Genomic DNA, 15,920 nt, shown 5'->3' with positions numbered 1-15,920 from the left:
CCGGTAATAATCACTGAAGCACTGTTGCGTGACCGCAATAGATGGACCCTAATGTTTGATTCTCCTTCAGAAAAGAACATAAAACCTGGCTATTCGACAAATAATGCACCCCTTCCCCAAGCGCCTTGAGACCCTCTGGGTGAGTAGTGCGCTTTATAAATGCCCGAACTTGAACTTGATTTCAAACGCTGGCATGACCCCATCTATTGACCTTATGATTGGGGAAAAGACTAGTGACATATGTGTTAAATGTTGTAGCTTTGTTTTGTCTGCCCTGGTATGTGACCCCTTCCTGTCTTTTGTTCTCCTGTTTCCTTACAGGTTTTTTTCCCGAATAAGGAAAAACGCACCCTTTTACACGAGAACGCAATTTGCGGTCTCTTATTTGGACTAGGGCAGGACGCGCCTTAGCGTGTGCGGACCACCCAGTTCAAAATACCACGGTCCTGACAAAAACCTATGAATGTATTTAATGGTTGAAACATGTAGACCTTTTTAATCAATAGTTTTGTAAATTTCACATCTCACATAGCACACTTCGCTATTTTTAATACACTACTTATTACACCAAAGCCTACCTAACTAGGCACAGGTGCCACACCATTTTTAATAAGGGTTCAAGCACTCAAGAATAAATACTTGTAGTGAGTAGTTTTGGCCCTTTTTAAACACACTTCTTGATAGTTATGCACACATAAAAGAAAATACTAACCAGCTCCACTGTAGTCAGGTGTCGCAGCACACCATGTAGGCACTCAGCCTATGGGGTGGGACCCTGATGATGAAGCATGTCACCAACTAGGTTGGTAAGTGAGGGGTCTTCTATAAGGATATGCATTATCCAATAACAGGTTGGGGCATATTGTGCTGACTAGAGCACTCAAGCCTAGATCCAGAGAAACATTTCTCTGCCTACGAGGGGATACTCCTCCATTGCTTTTGTATACTATGGCAACACACTATTTAACAGAAAGCTGGTAAGTAAAATTGTCTTTTGTCTAAGTAAGCAACAAGTTCATATTTTCTTAATCTTACTTATCGTAGGGCGGTTTATTCACCAAAGTGATGTCACTTCTAGTAACATCACCGGGATCTATTGGACTATGATGTCAGTTCGTGGAATGTCAACTGATGGGTAGTGTCACTTCCACTGCCCCAAGATGTTGGTGGAATATACATACTCGGTCAGCCCTGAATGGACTGGGTCTGGGAGACATTTGGCATGACTTTGCTCTGGGGAGGAACCGCCGAGCGGGAGACACTTCGAGTGGTCTTAGGCCATCACCAGACCTGCACCTTGGTATCCCCACCAGCAGCTTCTTCAAGGTTGGGAGATGTTTGGAAATAGTGGAGGATGCATCTGAGCTTCAATTAGCAAAAAAGGAAGGGCTTTCCAATACTGCATGCTTCTGGACCACAAAAGAGAAGACTGCTGTTAGGCGCTTGACTGAAACTCTTGCATCTTTCCTCAAGGTCGTAGCAAGGACATGTTCTCCAGTAGGACTCAAGGAACGACACGAGGGACGGACGCCTTACCTGTGGGATAGCCAGGCCCAGCGCAATCCCGCCCAGCAGGAACAGGTTGGTGTGCAGCCAGTTGACCAGTCGGTCTATGCACCCGCTGGTGTGGATGTAGAGTCCGGCCTCCAGGTAGTCGAGGGCCTGCATGCCCTGCCCGCACATGGTGTTGATGACGGACTGCGGAAGTGGAAGGAGAAACAAGTGTCATTAGGCAGAAAGTGGCATGAGACAGTGCTTACTGGTTAAACCAAGCCAAGTGGGAAGAAACAAATGATAGAAAGATCGAATGAGAGGGAGGGCAGGATAAAAGAAAGAGAAAAGGTGGAAATTTGAGAGGAAACAACACATTAAATACACAAAAGATGTATAAAAATGTAATGAATAACGAAAAAGCAAATAGAATAAAGACAGGTACAGAAAGAACAATGATTCAGATCATTGATAACGAGAATCAATTTTGTGTCCAATTAATAGTTATAACTTTATGCGATGGCTGCCACGTTCAGCCCTATGCTCACTAATGAGATGCAAAGCAGGGAGAGGATGCTGGCTGCAAAGGGTGAGCTCACAGCACACTAAAATGTGAACGTGAGGTACTTTCAATGAGAAACCTCAGAAAAAAAATGTCTGTTTCATATACCCTGGACTTCTGTTAAGTAGAAGAACGAAGCAGTAATCCTTAAAAGTAGTTTATTGCACAATAAGCAAAAGAAGAACAAGTGGTGCCAGGAAACACATCTCAACATCAAGGCAGCCCGATAGTAACTGACTCACATATGAGAACACTGTTAAAGCATAAACAAACATTCTAGAGGCTCGCTCCAACACGAGCCTTAAAGCTACATACAAAGAATAAATATACTTCCTCTTCCTCCAGAGCGCCACACTGCTTCCAGGCTTCAGAAGGAGAGTCTCAGTCTCAGAAATCCTTCACACACAGATTTTGGCGGCGCCTTGGCAATTAAGACGAGAACTCATGTTTTATGCTGGAATAAGGCGCCAGTGCAGGTTACAACAGTGCGGTCTGAGACTGTACTTCCATATGTAGCTCTGTGAGAGCACATAGGGGGTAATACTGCTGAGACTACTGTTGTCATCCCCAGGTCAGGAAAACGAAGTCCCTTCTCAAGCCAGGGGCTGATGGGAGTCCATAGGGTGTAATCAGATCGCGCTTATGTTCCCCTGGCAGACACATAACAAGCATTAGCAAAGCCAATATGTTGCACCTTTGGGATATATTGCTATGGAATAGTGTGCACCCTGCTCTACCGCATCTGTGATGCTCTGCAGCATGGGTAAAAAATAGAGAACTAAAAGCCTGTGACAGGGCCGACGACACTATTTTGAAAGTGTGTACAACACGCATACACGAGCCTACAAAATGATGCAAGCACTTTTTTTCCATTTTGTTTCGTGATCCAAGTTGGATTGGTAAACATTAAGAAATAAAAATAGTGTAAGGGGGTGGGGGAAGCAACGTGGGTGAGGGGGAAGTAACAGAGGGCAGTGGGCTTAAGCAACACAGAGCAGGCGGCAACAATATGAGGGCGGGCAGAAACACAGAGGCCGCAGGTGGGATGAAGCAATATGGAGGCCGCAGGTAGGGGAAGGGTGGTGTGGGTGAGGGGAAGCAGACTGAGGGAGAACAAAATGAAGGGGAAAGCAAAAAGATAAAAGAGCAACATGGGGCAGTGTGGGTGCAGCAAAGGCATGTGAAAAACTAATTATATATTTTTTTTAAACATTGCTTAACATAGGTTTGGTTTGCTTGATGTAACTATACCACATTTATGAAGATGCATGTTCAATGTGTAAGGGGAAAGGAAAATGTTCCCGCTAGCTTCGTCAGCTACAGGGATGTGTTTTGAAACATTTCAAGGTTATGAACTAAATTTCTAGATTGCAGTGCAGAACAGTCCATTGAATTAATTTGCATTTCTCATCGTTCTGTTTAATGAAAATCATTTTTAAGAAGGTGTTTTTGAACTTGACAGTCTTGTTGGTTTAGTGTGCAAGTAACATTTCAGAGCAGTCTTTCTGGTTCAGGGATTTCTGAATTTTTACATGATTGCTGACTTTTAGAATGTTATGTCACACATATAGGTTTAGAAAGATAGTTCATGTGAACACGATCATACATTCTTGTCTGCTTTTCCCGTGCATGCTCATGATGAAAGCGAGTCTTTACTTGATTAGGGTCCATAGAAGCCTTGCCACACCACAATTCAAACATACACACTCGCTCTCTATCTCCCACACAGATTGTGCATCAGGTCTATTAATCATACATATGACCTGCAGATTATACATAGACCCATGACCAACTGGCATAGGTGGAAATTCAGGACAATGAGTGTAAAAATTCAGGACAGGGTCAAAATTCATGACAAAAACTCAGGACAGGAGTTCAAAATTCAGGACAAAAGTTTGGGACAAAAGGTACGTTTTACTGACATCAGAGGAGGTCGCACAATAGTATATAAGTAAGCAAATAGACAACCAACATAATTAGACGTCAAAATAAGTTTATATTAGGTTGAGAAAATCGTGAACTTCCCTTTTTGTCGCCGCTTTAAGCTACTTTGTTACCCTTAGCCCCCTCCCCACAGAACTGCTGGATCACAGTGATTATTCTGCTGTTTTTATTTGTTATTCTGCCATATGCTGACCCGAGAGCCACAGATCAAAGTCAGAAAGGGCCAAGAAACACTTTTATCGGACTTTGTGACAACCCCACTTAAGCAGATATAGCCAGTGCTTCACTACGCCTTTGGCCCGTTGTCATTCATTATGTGATAACCATCCACAGTCAGAATGACAATGGGCCTGTCCACAGTCTGTGCAAGGACAGGGAGGGGTGGCTGCAGCCTCTTGAGTTCAAAGGGAAGTACGAGCTGGCTCCGATTGGCACAGGGGAACAGCACAGCTTGCTGCCATCAACAAAATTACAGACAAAAGGCGTCCGTGAAAGAAATCATCACTGACAAGAGGCGCAAATAACGGGCAGTCCGTGAAATTTACAGACGGTTGGTCACCCTAGCTGTATCACTGAAATGTGAGTCTGTTTCCTGCAGGTGACACCGTTTCTAAGGCCTACATTCAACACATCGATCTGTTTAATGAGAACTTTTACACAACAGACAGATTTGAAGGACTTCGCGGATGTAGGTTACTTTCCTGGATGACTTCAACCCTCCTACTGACATCTTTAAGACCCCATTGAAACCTTTACTCTTTCGAAAAAGATAATTTCCAGTCTCTTTCCCCCAATGCTCCACTTGGTCTTGCCATCTTTTCAGTTGCGCATGCTGCTGTGTTTTTGTTAGAAATCTCACACTTACACCCCCTGAATTACATTACGTCCTTGCGTAAGGTTAATTGCAATCACATTTGTATAAATCTGTCACTTTTTTTGTTGGCAGAAGTCTCTGGAATTACTGCTTGCTGTACACTGGAGGGTTTAGCAACGAGTTACCGTCGTGCTACCCATTATAGAGCCATAGAGCTTGGTGCGAGTTTATTTCAAGATCCAACGCTGCCATCTTGTGGTACTGAAGAAATATGCACGCGCTGCAGTAATGAACATGAAAATCTATCCTTTTTGGAAGCAAACTTCCTGACTCACCTAGCTTTAAGGGACAGGAGAAGGGGAGATTTTTTCAATGTAACTAAAGCATCATGTGGTAGCGCACTGTCATTTCCAGTCAGTACAATTTCTATTGAAGTGACCGCTGACTTTGAACAGGCATGCACAATATAGTTTTATCGGTAAATCAGTATGAATGATAGTGTGTGGAAATCGGGTTTCTGTGAATATTTATAATTTGTACACCACCAAGTAAAGTGTCTTGGTTTATTTTGTTTCTTTTAAAATCTCTGTTTCTAGTACACTTCAGAATTACAAAAAAATGCACTTCATTCTTGCTTTCCTAATTGCTGAATATAGTGCATTTACATGTATCTACATTTTCTTCTGTGGTGCAAAAAACCCAACATCGCACTTTCCTATACTCCAGCAAGATTGTCACATAGTTCACTTTAAAAACTCCTCTCGCTTTACAGGCGGAGAAAGAATCCCCTAATCAACAATTTGTTAGAAAACATACAGCCTGTCATTTGACCTCTGTCTTTGAAGCACCAAATCTGAAATATAAATACAGAATTAAAGGCATATCTTTATTTATTGATTGGACTTTTGCGCCTCACCAAAAATTGTCTGACTACCCACCAGTAGATCGCAACCCACAGTTTGGTAAACATTGTTCTAAAATATATCAGCAGGGGTTGAAATTACAAATTGTTGTAACTCCTATCCCTGCCTTTAATCTGCTTCTGTTAGATGTTTTTATCTGTTTTTTTGGAGTGATTCATTGAATATTTTTATTTTATCAGAGTCAATAGCCATGTGATGTCATCCTTCATCTAGGGTCTATGGTCATGCCAGTGTATTCGATGTTATGTCCTTAGAAATTCAAAGTTATTTTAATGGCACCTTCCCTATCCCTACAATTTTGCTGAAATGAGCAGAAGCTGAGTGGCGGTGACAGCACAGTTTAATAAAGAAGCTGGGCCATCAAGTATCCTTGATCTATAAATTGCTCCACCCTAAACACTCAAGCCTCAATAAAAAGCTCACTTCCTATTGGGAATCACTATCTTCTTTCCCGATCTCCGAAGGTCTGATCCATGACGTGGAACTCAGTCACTAGAATTTCCCCAGCCCGATCACAGACGAAATTCTTGTTCTTACACAAAGCATATTGTACACCTGCTCGCCTACACCTACACAAGATTAGAGAGGATTCCAAGAGTTGGAACTGCAAGGAGGATACAGGAGACCTGGCGCACCTGCTATTCTACTGCAAATGCGTTAAACATTTTTGGGACAGTATATTTGATTTTATCTCATAACTTTTTCCATGCTTCCTTAAGAGGGAATTCACTACATTAGTATTTGCCTCCCATAATGTGGAAACACTGAACGACAATGACAGGGCCCTTTTGGACCTTCTTCTGATCACAGCAGTTAAAGTCATACTAATTAACTGGAAGGATACAAACAAAGCGTTGTTTAAATGCTGGTTGAACTGGGTATACCTTCTCAGAGGCGCTGACACAATTGCCCTCCAAAACTCACCTTGGAAACGCCCCCATCGACATTTGTGGGATAGTCTTGACATATATTTTGAATCACACAAACCGCCATGAGATATTCCCTTAGTTTGAACACAAAAAATGAGTGTTGGAAATGGAAACAAATACTCTGGGCAGTGCTTAATTGGTACTGTTGGAGCTCAACTGCAGTCATTTTTGGGGGACCGGCACTTATTTTCCCTCACCAGACATTGACAGAGGTGATACAAACACAGGGGAATTAAATAAGAAAACCGAAAAACCATCACAGAATGCAGCAGTGACGTAAAGGGGCAGAGTGCCTAATAGTGGACTAAATAGGCATGAGGTGGATTCAAGACAATGCAGCCTTGTATTTGGCGCACTGACGTTTAATAGGACCTACTGCGTTCTTCTGAGTAGTTCAGAGGGCTTTCATAAATTGGGCTAAGGGAAAGACGGCACAAATGGGTATAGTCACGAGGGGTGGAATCATGAGGAACACAGGCTAACACTCAATATACATTTTTTAAATAAATAAATCTCTTCCCTAAAGAATTGATAACAAGGACAAATGTCATAGTACATTTTTTCTGGATAAATTAATTGGTCAGAAGCAGACTGTATTTTAAAGTATCCTACATGGTTAAGGTACATGCTGGCAAAATATCCTTATACCCAGCAGGTTTCAAGGTATAAAATAGCAAGAAAACTCTGGTGGCTAATGCACTTGTGGAGAGATCGGTGTGTAACAGTGGCGTAACGAAAATGAAGGAGGCCCCCATGCAAGGTACATAGAGGGGCCCGCTCCGGATTTAATCCGGAGCTCTAAGGCCTGAGTACGGTGCTGAGAGGGCCCCCTGCAACTCGGGGCCCCCCGCACTGAGGGGACACGGGGCTGTGTTACGCCCCTGGTGTTTAAGGTAATCACAGGTTTACCTCAGCATGAAATAGCATACAGGGCTAAAGTGGCGGCTGCAAATCACAGTGTGTAAAATACAGGTCCCAAATATGTATTTCATATAAATAGATCAAGGGGTTACTCTTCTTGCCACAAAGATCCTTGTGTTACCTGCAGGTCACAAGTTACAATTCTTTGTAATATAGAATTGTGAGATATGAACTGGCACAAAGGAACTGCATACAAACTGCATGGCAAAAGTTTACGATCTCACTGTTATTTTTCTAAATGTTTTGTTTTTTAGTTTGTTAAAAACATTTCTTTGGGAAATAATAATCACTAAGTGCTCCAGAAATAAACATTAATATAATTCATACGTTCTTCACAGCAATCACAACATTTTAGAACAATCGAGTCTCTTTTACCTTCTCAGGTAGAGACCCACCATTCGCATGATTAGGTGCAGTGTGTTGGGAACAAAATGTTTGTTCAATGTCTTTTTAAGTGGTCCACCATCAACCATCAGTATCTGGACTCTAGCTTTCACCATGCACTTCATCCTTTACATAAGAGCATCTGCTTGGGGGTGGGGTGACTATAAGGCAGTCAAGTGATGCTTGATTACAAGACTCATCAAAAGAGCCTCAGAGACGAATTGTTTATCGGTCAGTTACAATGATCGTAGCCACCCTATCTTTGCAAATTCATCTTTTAGAAAAATTAACAACAAGTAAAGTGCTAATGGAACCAACAAACTTACAGATGTAATGCACCAACACTAGGACAAACCCTTCGGTAGTGGCATCAACACAAATGGTTTTCCAATATCTAATTCAAGTCTCAAACATACTTAAAAATGGAACTTGAGTGGCTGGCAGCGTGGCGTTCCTGACAACCTTGGTCTTATGACTACCAGCACATTGTGTTCAGTCTGTTAGCATAATCATCATATGTACATCCATCCTTGGCAGCAGGACATCTGCTTCATGAGGAGCCTATACAAGTGAAATGAATGTGCAAGGCTGGCTATCTTCACCCTCACTTCATCATGAGGCACCAACCTGTCACCCAGACACATGCCGCCCTCAACTATCATATGCTAATCCCTTACCTGTCAACATTCATCCTTCTTTCCAAAGAGTCAACCCTCTGCCACTTTCTTTAGAACTCCCTTTAATAACTCATCTGCAGAGTGGGATTGCTCTCATTCCTCCATATGTATGGACGTCTCACTCACCCACATCACTTGAGTCTCTTCTCAGACCTCACTTCATCCATTATAGGAAACTGGGATAAACAGTCCAGTGCCTTGTTCTTCACTAAATATTTCACTTGCCAATAAAGTTCTTTCGAACATTCCACCCACCTCAGTATCCAGGGTGGCCCATTCTGGACCACAAGAGGAGAAACAAAAACAGGAAAAAAGAGCTTGTGATCAGTGCCAACCTTAAATGGTAATCTCCAAAAAAATAGAACTGTTGAGAACATTGGCATACTTGAGCAGGTATAACCAGTTCCTTTAATAAAGATGAATAGTAGACACTCTATACACCCAATACATTGCCACCTCGACACGAGCAGAACACTACATCAACAGACATTACCAAAGAGGAGCATTGTTTAAAAATAAAGTTACTTAATTTAATTAAAATAGTAGAGAATGCTAATTTATTTCGTGTAAAAATATATTTAACCATCATTTAAATGTTTTTTGATTCTCATTACTAACACGGAGTCACTTTTGATCATGTGTAGCACATTTTTCCTTCCTCGATCTTTTTAACAAGTGAAGGGGCATTTGGTTTCTATATTTTTAATCATTTCTCTGAAACAGTCCAAATTATTGCTGTAAACAAATAGCTTGTATGTATTTATTTGCAGCCTTGAGAAAGTCCAGGAGGACAAAACGCGCGTCGGCTGCTGCATTACTCTCTTGAAAGAAACTGAATAAACAATCCAAGAGACCTGATTCAACAACTGTTGTGGAAATCTTCCAAAGAAAATTCCCTTTGATTGGCTGGGATATGGAGTAATGACTGAGAATAAGAGTTACAACTAAGTGGTGTACTTGTTGGACATTACGAAAGAGGAGGATAGTTTAAAAAAAAGAATGTAACTTAATTTAATTGAAATAGTAGAGAATGCTAATTTATTTCGTGTAAAAATATATTTAGTCATCATTTAAAATAGGATAATTTGTAGCTAAAATAACTAAAAACCAGATGTATTGTAATGAACAGTAATTAAAAAGTGTGGTACTTATAAAATGTAAAAAATATATCACTATTTAAAAACCAATTAAAAAGAGTTTATTGTTATGATAAAATGAAAAATAAATAATAGTTATAAGGTAAGCGAAAGAGGAAGAATAAAGCAAAATAATTAGAAAATTAGGTCATCATAATAAAAAGCAATAATACGTTATATTAACACTAAAGAATAAATTAATGACAGCATAAAAAAAACTCGAGGTAGGGGGTGGTAGGGGTGATTCAGTTGAGGTCGAGTTAGTAATAAATATTTTCCATGATGATGTACTAACAGGATGTAATGCAGGAGATGTTGCATCGTCTGATATATTGTTAAACAAGATAGTGACCTATAAGCAGGAGACACCTCCAAAGTGAACCAGCAGAATGGCAGACAAAATAGGTTAGTGGGCTGCCAACATTACCAAGGACTTGGAAAAACAGATCTGGACTGCAGAAATGCTGATAAGAGTGTGTTTTTGTGGTTGCATGGGTCTCGTATGAAACCTGCTGCAGTGAGTATTGCCCTAAATGGGCATATGGGATTACATCTTGAAGAGATTCCAGAAAAGCATTAAAGTAAGAGTTTATCAGCAGAGTTTATTTGCGGGGGCTTCTTTAATCTAGCAGTCTCATAAGCTTCCAAATATCACTGCTTTTTCTGGATCAGAATCTGTGGGAGACCACTAAGCTATCTGAACCCTGCAAACCCCAACTCTCCTCCCATACAGATCGGAGGAAGATACCAATGAGGAAAAGCCCAGGTGAATGGCGATCCCTGGTACCCCGTGTAGCCGAGGTGTCATCTCCACAATCTGTGTGCACTTTGAAATGACTTTTAGGAGCCTGTGGAGTGTGGTTTTTGCATTTACGGTGTTTAACAACAACAAAGGTAATGGTAACGGAGGTTTACTACCCACAGTTATACAATGTGACACTTTGCTGGCCCCCTGGTTGGGTATTTGCTTGCTAAAAAGCAATCTGGCCCCCAATACTCTGACCAAGGGTGGCACACAGACCACCGCACCCATAGGAGTGCCCAACTCACCACACAGGCATAGATAAGAGCACTTACGCCCAAGGAGGCGCACTCACCTGCTGCCCACGCTGCAGGCTGTGAATGTGGTCGCTCAGCCGCAAGGAGGCGCACTCACCTGCCGATCGTAGCGGAGGCAGCAGGAATAGGGCACCGAGCACTGCTCCCGGCTAGGGTTCTCCACTGTGCAGTTGAAGTACATGTTCTGGGACCAGTCCTTGTAGGAAATGCCCCCGCAGCAGTCGAACTAGAAAGAAACACACAGTAAAGGGTAGCAGCAGGTTATAGATTTTCATTTCCTACTTTCACCAAGTCGTGATGTTATCAACAAGTTGGGGCAGTCCTGATCTTTATACGTAATCGGCAGAGTCATCTTACAACACTGCACGGGGTGATCTGCGCGACTGCCCTGCGCATCACATGTAGAAAGCAGGTCAATTCAATTCATAAACTTTATTCGGTTTTAAAAAACCCTAAAAGTTACACACCAGTAATACAGTTTAAACGATCCAAGCTTGATCAATAAAAGAGCGCCAGTAATACAATAAAATACAAGATAATAAATAGATATAGAAGGACAGAAGATAGCATACGTTATTGATCCATGTAGTTCCTGTAATTAACACATGTTTTAAAAAACCCAGTATAAAAAGGTAAACAGTCATCATTCAATATTCAGGTCATTTAAGGGTGCAGCACAGAGGTGCAGCTCTTTACATTTGAGTGATCCTGGCTTGTGCAGATCACACATGCTGCAGGCTGACAGACTGCAGTCCTTCACTGAGCAGTAGAGGAGAATTCAAGAAGTGTTAAAATGTGCAAAAACAGGTCTCCTCCACCAGGGGCGTATGAGACACTCAATTTCTGGGGGGTGGGGGGGGACAAGGACAACCTTTTGGAGTTTCCAGTGACCAGATACAAATCGACCATTGTCTGAGAACCGTACACTACGTTAAACAAATACAATCACATAGGGGCATATTAGCAAGGAACCTCGTTAAAATGATCGCAGTTTTAGCTACAGGAAACTGCCGCTAAAACTGCGATAATGGAATTGCGAATATGCGTTATAGACCAAATGTGAAAAAACGTGTTTTTGAAACGTACATCTTCATGCACCAAGCAAACAAAGGTGGGAAGAAAAAGGAAGAATAAACTGAATTCTCTTTGCAACATTCCTAAACCTCAAAATGCAACTGGAGTAATATTGGAGTGTATCGGAGACAGGCTAAAAGCACACAGAGCTGTAAGAGCAGAGAAACGTCCACTTTGTAAAAGTGGCATATGTCAAATAGTAATATGAAATCCAATCTTACCGGTAAAGAGGATTTATCATTGGCATTCCAAAGATGCAAAACATGACACAGCTTCTCTTTTCTAAATAGGAATTACAGCTCAAAAGAGTGTACAGAGGAATTCCCAATGTTCATCTATGAGAGGAGTAGGCTTCACAGAAGTGAAAAACAAATGTAGGTGTTTTTCACTACAAGGACATGCAAAACTTAAATGTACATGCCCTACCTTTTAGTAACATAGCACCCTGGCCTATGGGCTACCTAGGGCCTACCTGAAGGGTGACTTATGTGTAATAAAAGAGACGTTTAAGGCTTGGCAAGTGTTTTTGAATACCAAGTCGACATGGCAGTAAAATTGCACACACAGGCTGCTCTGTATTGGCAGGCATGAGACATGGTTAAAGGGCTACCTGTGTGGGTGGCACCGTCAGTGCTGCAGACCCACATGTAGCATTTAATTTACAGGCCCTGGGTATATGGTATACCACTGTAATAAGATGCTTGTAAGTAAATTAAATATGCTAGTTGTGTATACACCAATGTTACCTTGTTTGGGGGAGAAGCACTCGCATTTTAGCAATGGTCAGCTGCGGTAAAGTGCTCAGAGTCCTAAGGCCAACTAAAAGAATCAGTAAAAAGAGGAGGTAAGCAGGCAAAATGTTTGGGGGAAGACCACACAAGGCTGGCAGGTTTAATAGCATGGTATAGGATTCTGTGTGTCTGAGTACTGAAGTCAGTTGGATCCCTTTTGGAAACCCCTTATTTAGCAGTGCACAAATGAGTAGTGCATAGAATGCACTAAAGTACAAAAACTTTGTTATATGGGAGGCTCACAAAAACTATAAAATGCTCAAAACAAGCAAATATGCCTTGTGCTAGGATTATTCGAGCTAAAATATTGAGCATTTAATTGAAAGCGTGGAAACCTTGCTCAAGACTATGATGTTTATTTACAAGTGACATTTGGAGAGTTGCATATTAACAGTGAAGTAATCCTTGGAGAATAGTTATTGCTACAAAGAAAAAAGGTCAGATGGGCAGGATAACTTGGATATGGGTGGTGATGCTTCAGAAGATGAGCCGGAGTGTCCAACACCAATGACTCTGCTTCTGAGCATGTTCAAGAGGAGTCTGAAGACCCCTTACTGGAGAACTCTAGTCCCCAGGGAATATCTCTAGTGACACAGAGGGATGCCCTTGAGGTAGGACCCCCTTTTTTCCTCCTGAGGGGTACAAAGTGCTCAGGGGAGGTCCCTCCTCTGCCACTGCAATAGAGACCTCCATCTCTAGCAAGAGATTATTCTTTAGAAATGGAATACCACCTGTTCAACTATGAGAGAGCAAAGCTCAGAATCAAGAAAGAACATTTGGCCCTAGATAAGGAAACCCTAGAAGTCCAGAGGGCTTAGAAGAATTTGGTATTAGAATCATCCCATGGTGGCAGTACTAGTGAACCTAGAGTTAGGGAACACTCCTTTGACACTAGGAACTTGAGCAGGATAGTCCCTCCTTACCAGCAGGTGATAACATTCATAAGTGGATTTCTGCTTTAGAGAGGGCCTGTGTAGTTCAGAAGGTTCCTCGGGGCCAGTGGGCAGCTATTCTGTGGCTCTCCTTTGCTAACAAAGATAGAGATAAACTCTTAACTGTGAAGGAAGCAGATGCAGACAATAACAAAGTCTTGAAGAGTGCCATCATAAGTGGGTTTGGGTTAACCACAGAGCAATACGGGGTTAAGTTTAGGGACACACAAAAGGCAAACACTTAAGACTGGGTAGATTTTGTATATAGTGCTATTAAGGCTGTGGAAGGCTGGCTTCATAGAAGTAATGTGCATGATTGTGAGCAAGCACATCCTTAACCCCTTCGATGCTGATGACGAGCTCAGCTTGTCATCAGCCACGGTGGTCGTGTGCGGATGACGAGCTGAGCTCGTCATCTAACGCAGCTTTTAGAAAAAAGCTGCGTAGCGGAAAAATAACCGCCGCAGCGATGCGGTTAATAAGTGTCAAAAATCAGCAACTGCACCAGTACTGGTGGACTCAGATCGGACCTCTCCCCAAGATTTGGAAAGAAGGCAGATGAGTGGGTCCGCCCCAGGGTGAAAGAAAAGTCTCATGGTAGTAGTGACCAGAAGAACCAAGATTCTTCTACGGTCCAAGAGAAAAGTGGGAAGAAATCTAAAGGCAATAAAGTCTTCTGAAGGTCCTCAAAAAATCTTCCTCTGGGAGTAGGTCCAATTCATCTACCTCCTCTAACAAGAAACCTTAGTGCTATTTGTGTAAGGAAAAAAGGCCACACCAATACTGCTACTATTAATCCTAAACCTCCTAGTGCCCCTAGTAATAGCACTGGTGGTAGTAGTGCCCCCACCCCCAAAAGAATGCCTAAGAAAGTTCAGTGGACATTTAGCTGTCAAAAGGCCTTTTATAACCTGAAGCAAGCCATGTGCCCTGCTCCAATTATGCAAAGTCCTGACTACTTCAAACAATTCATTGTCCATACAGATGCTTCTGAGATAGGGACATGTGCCGTATTGTCACAGCTTCATACAGAAGGTCAGGATCAACCAGTAGCTTTTATAAGCAGAAAGTTGACCCCCAGGGAGAAGCATTGGTCAGATAAGAGGGAGGCCTTTCCTGTGGCCTGGACCTTGAAAAAGTTGAGGCTGTACCTGTTTGGCACTCACTTTATTGGTCAGATAGACCATAAGCCCCTCTTATGGCTTAAACAGATGAAGGGTGAAAACCTCAAACTTTTGAGGTGGTCCATTTCTCTACAGGGGATGGACTTTTCAGTAGAACGTAGACCTAGGAGTAACCATGCCAACAAAGATGGACTTTCCAGATATTTCCACAAAGAAAATGAAGACTCAAATGGGCAAGGTTAGCCTCATGTCCTTACGTTTGGGGGGGGGGTGTAGGAAAGCAGAATCTGCTTTCATGGTTAGCCCCACTTTGTATCTGGTGTCAGTGTGTTTTGTCTGTAGACTGCTGGGATCCTAATAGTCTGGACCCCAGCAACTGCTCTCTCTCCTGTAAATTGGCTCTGGTAAGTACTTTGGTACATACACAATTGGCTACTGGTGTACCCTTATAAGTCACTAGTATATGGTACTAAGGTACTCAGGGCATAGGTACACCAGAGGCTCCCATGGGCTGCAGCATGTATTTTGCCAACCGTGGAAGCCTGTGTGAGATGCTGCTTGCACCTCTCATAACAGATATGTTTCCTTATGGCTGAGGTCACTGCACTCAAAATCTATAAGTCACCCCTATGATAGGAAGGGTGCTTGGTTACAAATGTGAGGGTGCCCTTGCATGAGCTGGACACCCCTACAAACCCCGGATTTGATTATTCAGGCTTTGTAAGAGCGGTCAGCCATTTTAAGGTATATAGTGGGCATCAGTTATTACGTGATGTCTAACTATATAATGGCTGCACTGGACCTGGTCATGTTTTGAAGCAAACATGTTGGAATCATACCTCAACACCAATTCTAGCTCTACAAGGATGATCCCAAGTACTGGGGGGGCTCCTTAGGGGAACCCCTGTACTCCAAGTAACAGCCTTTCAGGGTCTGCCACCAACCTAGTGCTGCTGCCAACCGCAGGCCCTATTCTGCCCTACTGCTACTGAGCTCGAACATGAGAAGGTAGAAAAATAGGTTTCCTGTCACAGGGAGGTGTGGCTTGCCGGTTGCTTCAGATTGCTTTGAAGGGCACATTTGCCAGTTCAGGAACCCCTGGCTTCTTCTTTGGTGCAAAACTGGACAAAGACCAGGGGAGTATCCTTCCCTTTGTCCA

General features: G+C 42.4%; 1 protein-coding gene across 1 annotated transcript in view; it reads right to left on the bottom strand.

The window, feature by feature from the left end:
- TSPAN33 (tetraspanin 33) overlaps positions 1–15,920 on the bottom strand; it is a 125,406-nt gene that overhangs the window by 10,613 nt on the left and 98,873 nt on the right. Inside the window, exons 6-7 of the mRNA XM_086918891.1 lie at positions 10,938–11,066; positions 1,537–1,698 (exon numbers count right to left, since the gene is read on the bottom strand). Coding sequence (XP_086775017.1) covers positions 1,537–1,698; positions 10,938–11,066 — 291 coding nt within the window. The remainder of the gene's footprint in view (positions 1–1,536; positions 1,699–10,937; positions 11,067–15,920) is intronic.

The sequence above is a fragment of the Lissotriton vulgaris genome, chromosome 1_1 (genome assembly GCF_964263255.1).
Source record: "Lissotriton vulgaris chromosome 1_1, aLisVul1.2, whole genome shotgun sequence".
Lineage (NCBI taxonomy): Eukaryota > Metazoa > Chordata > Amphibia > Caudata > Salamandridae > Lissotriton > Lissotriton vulgaris.
This window is presented reverse-complemented; position numbering and strand designations above follow the sequence as displayed.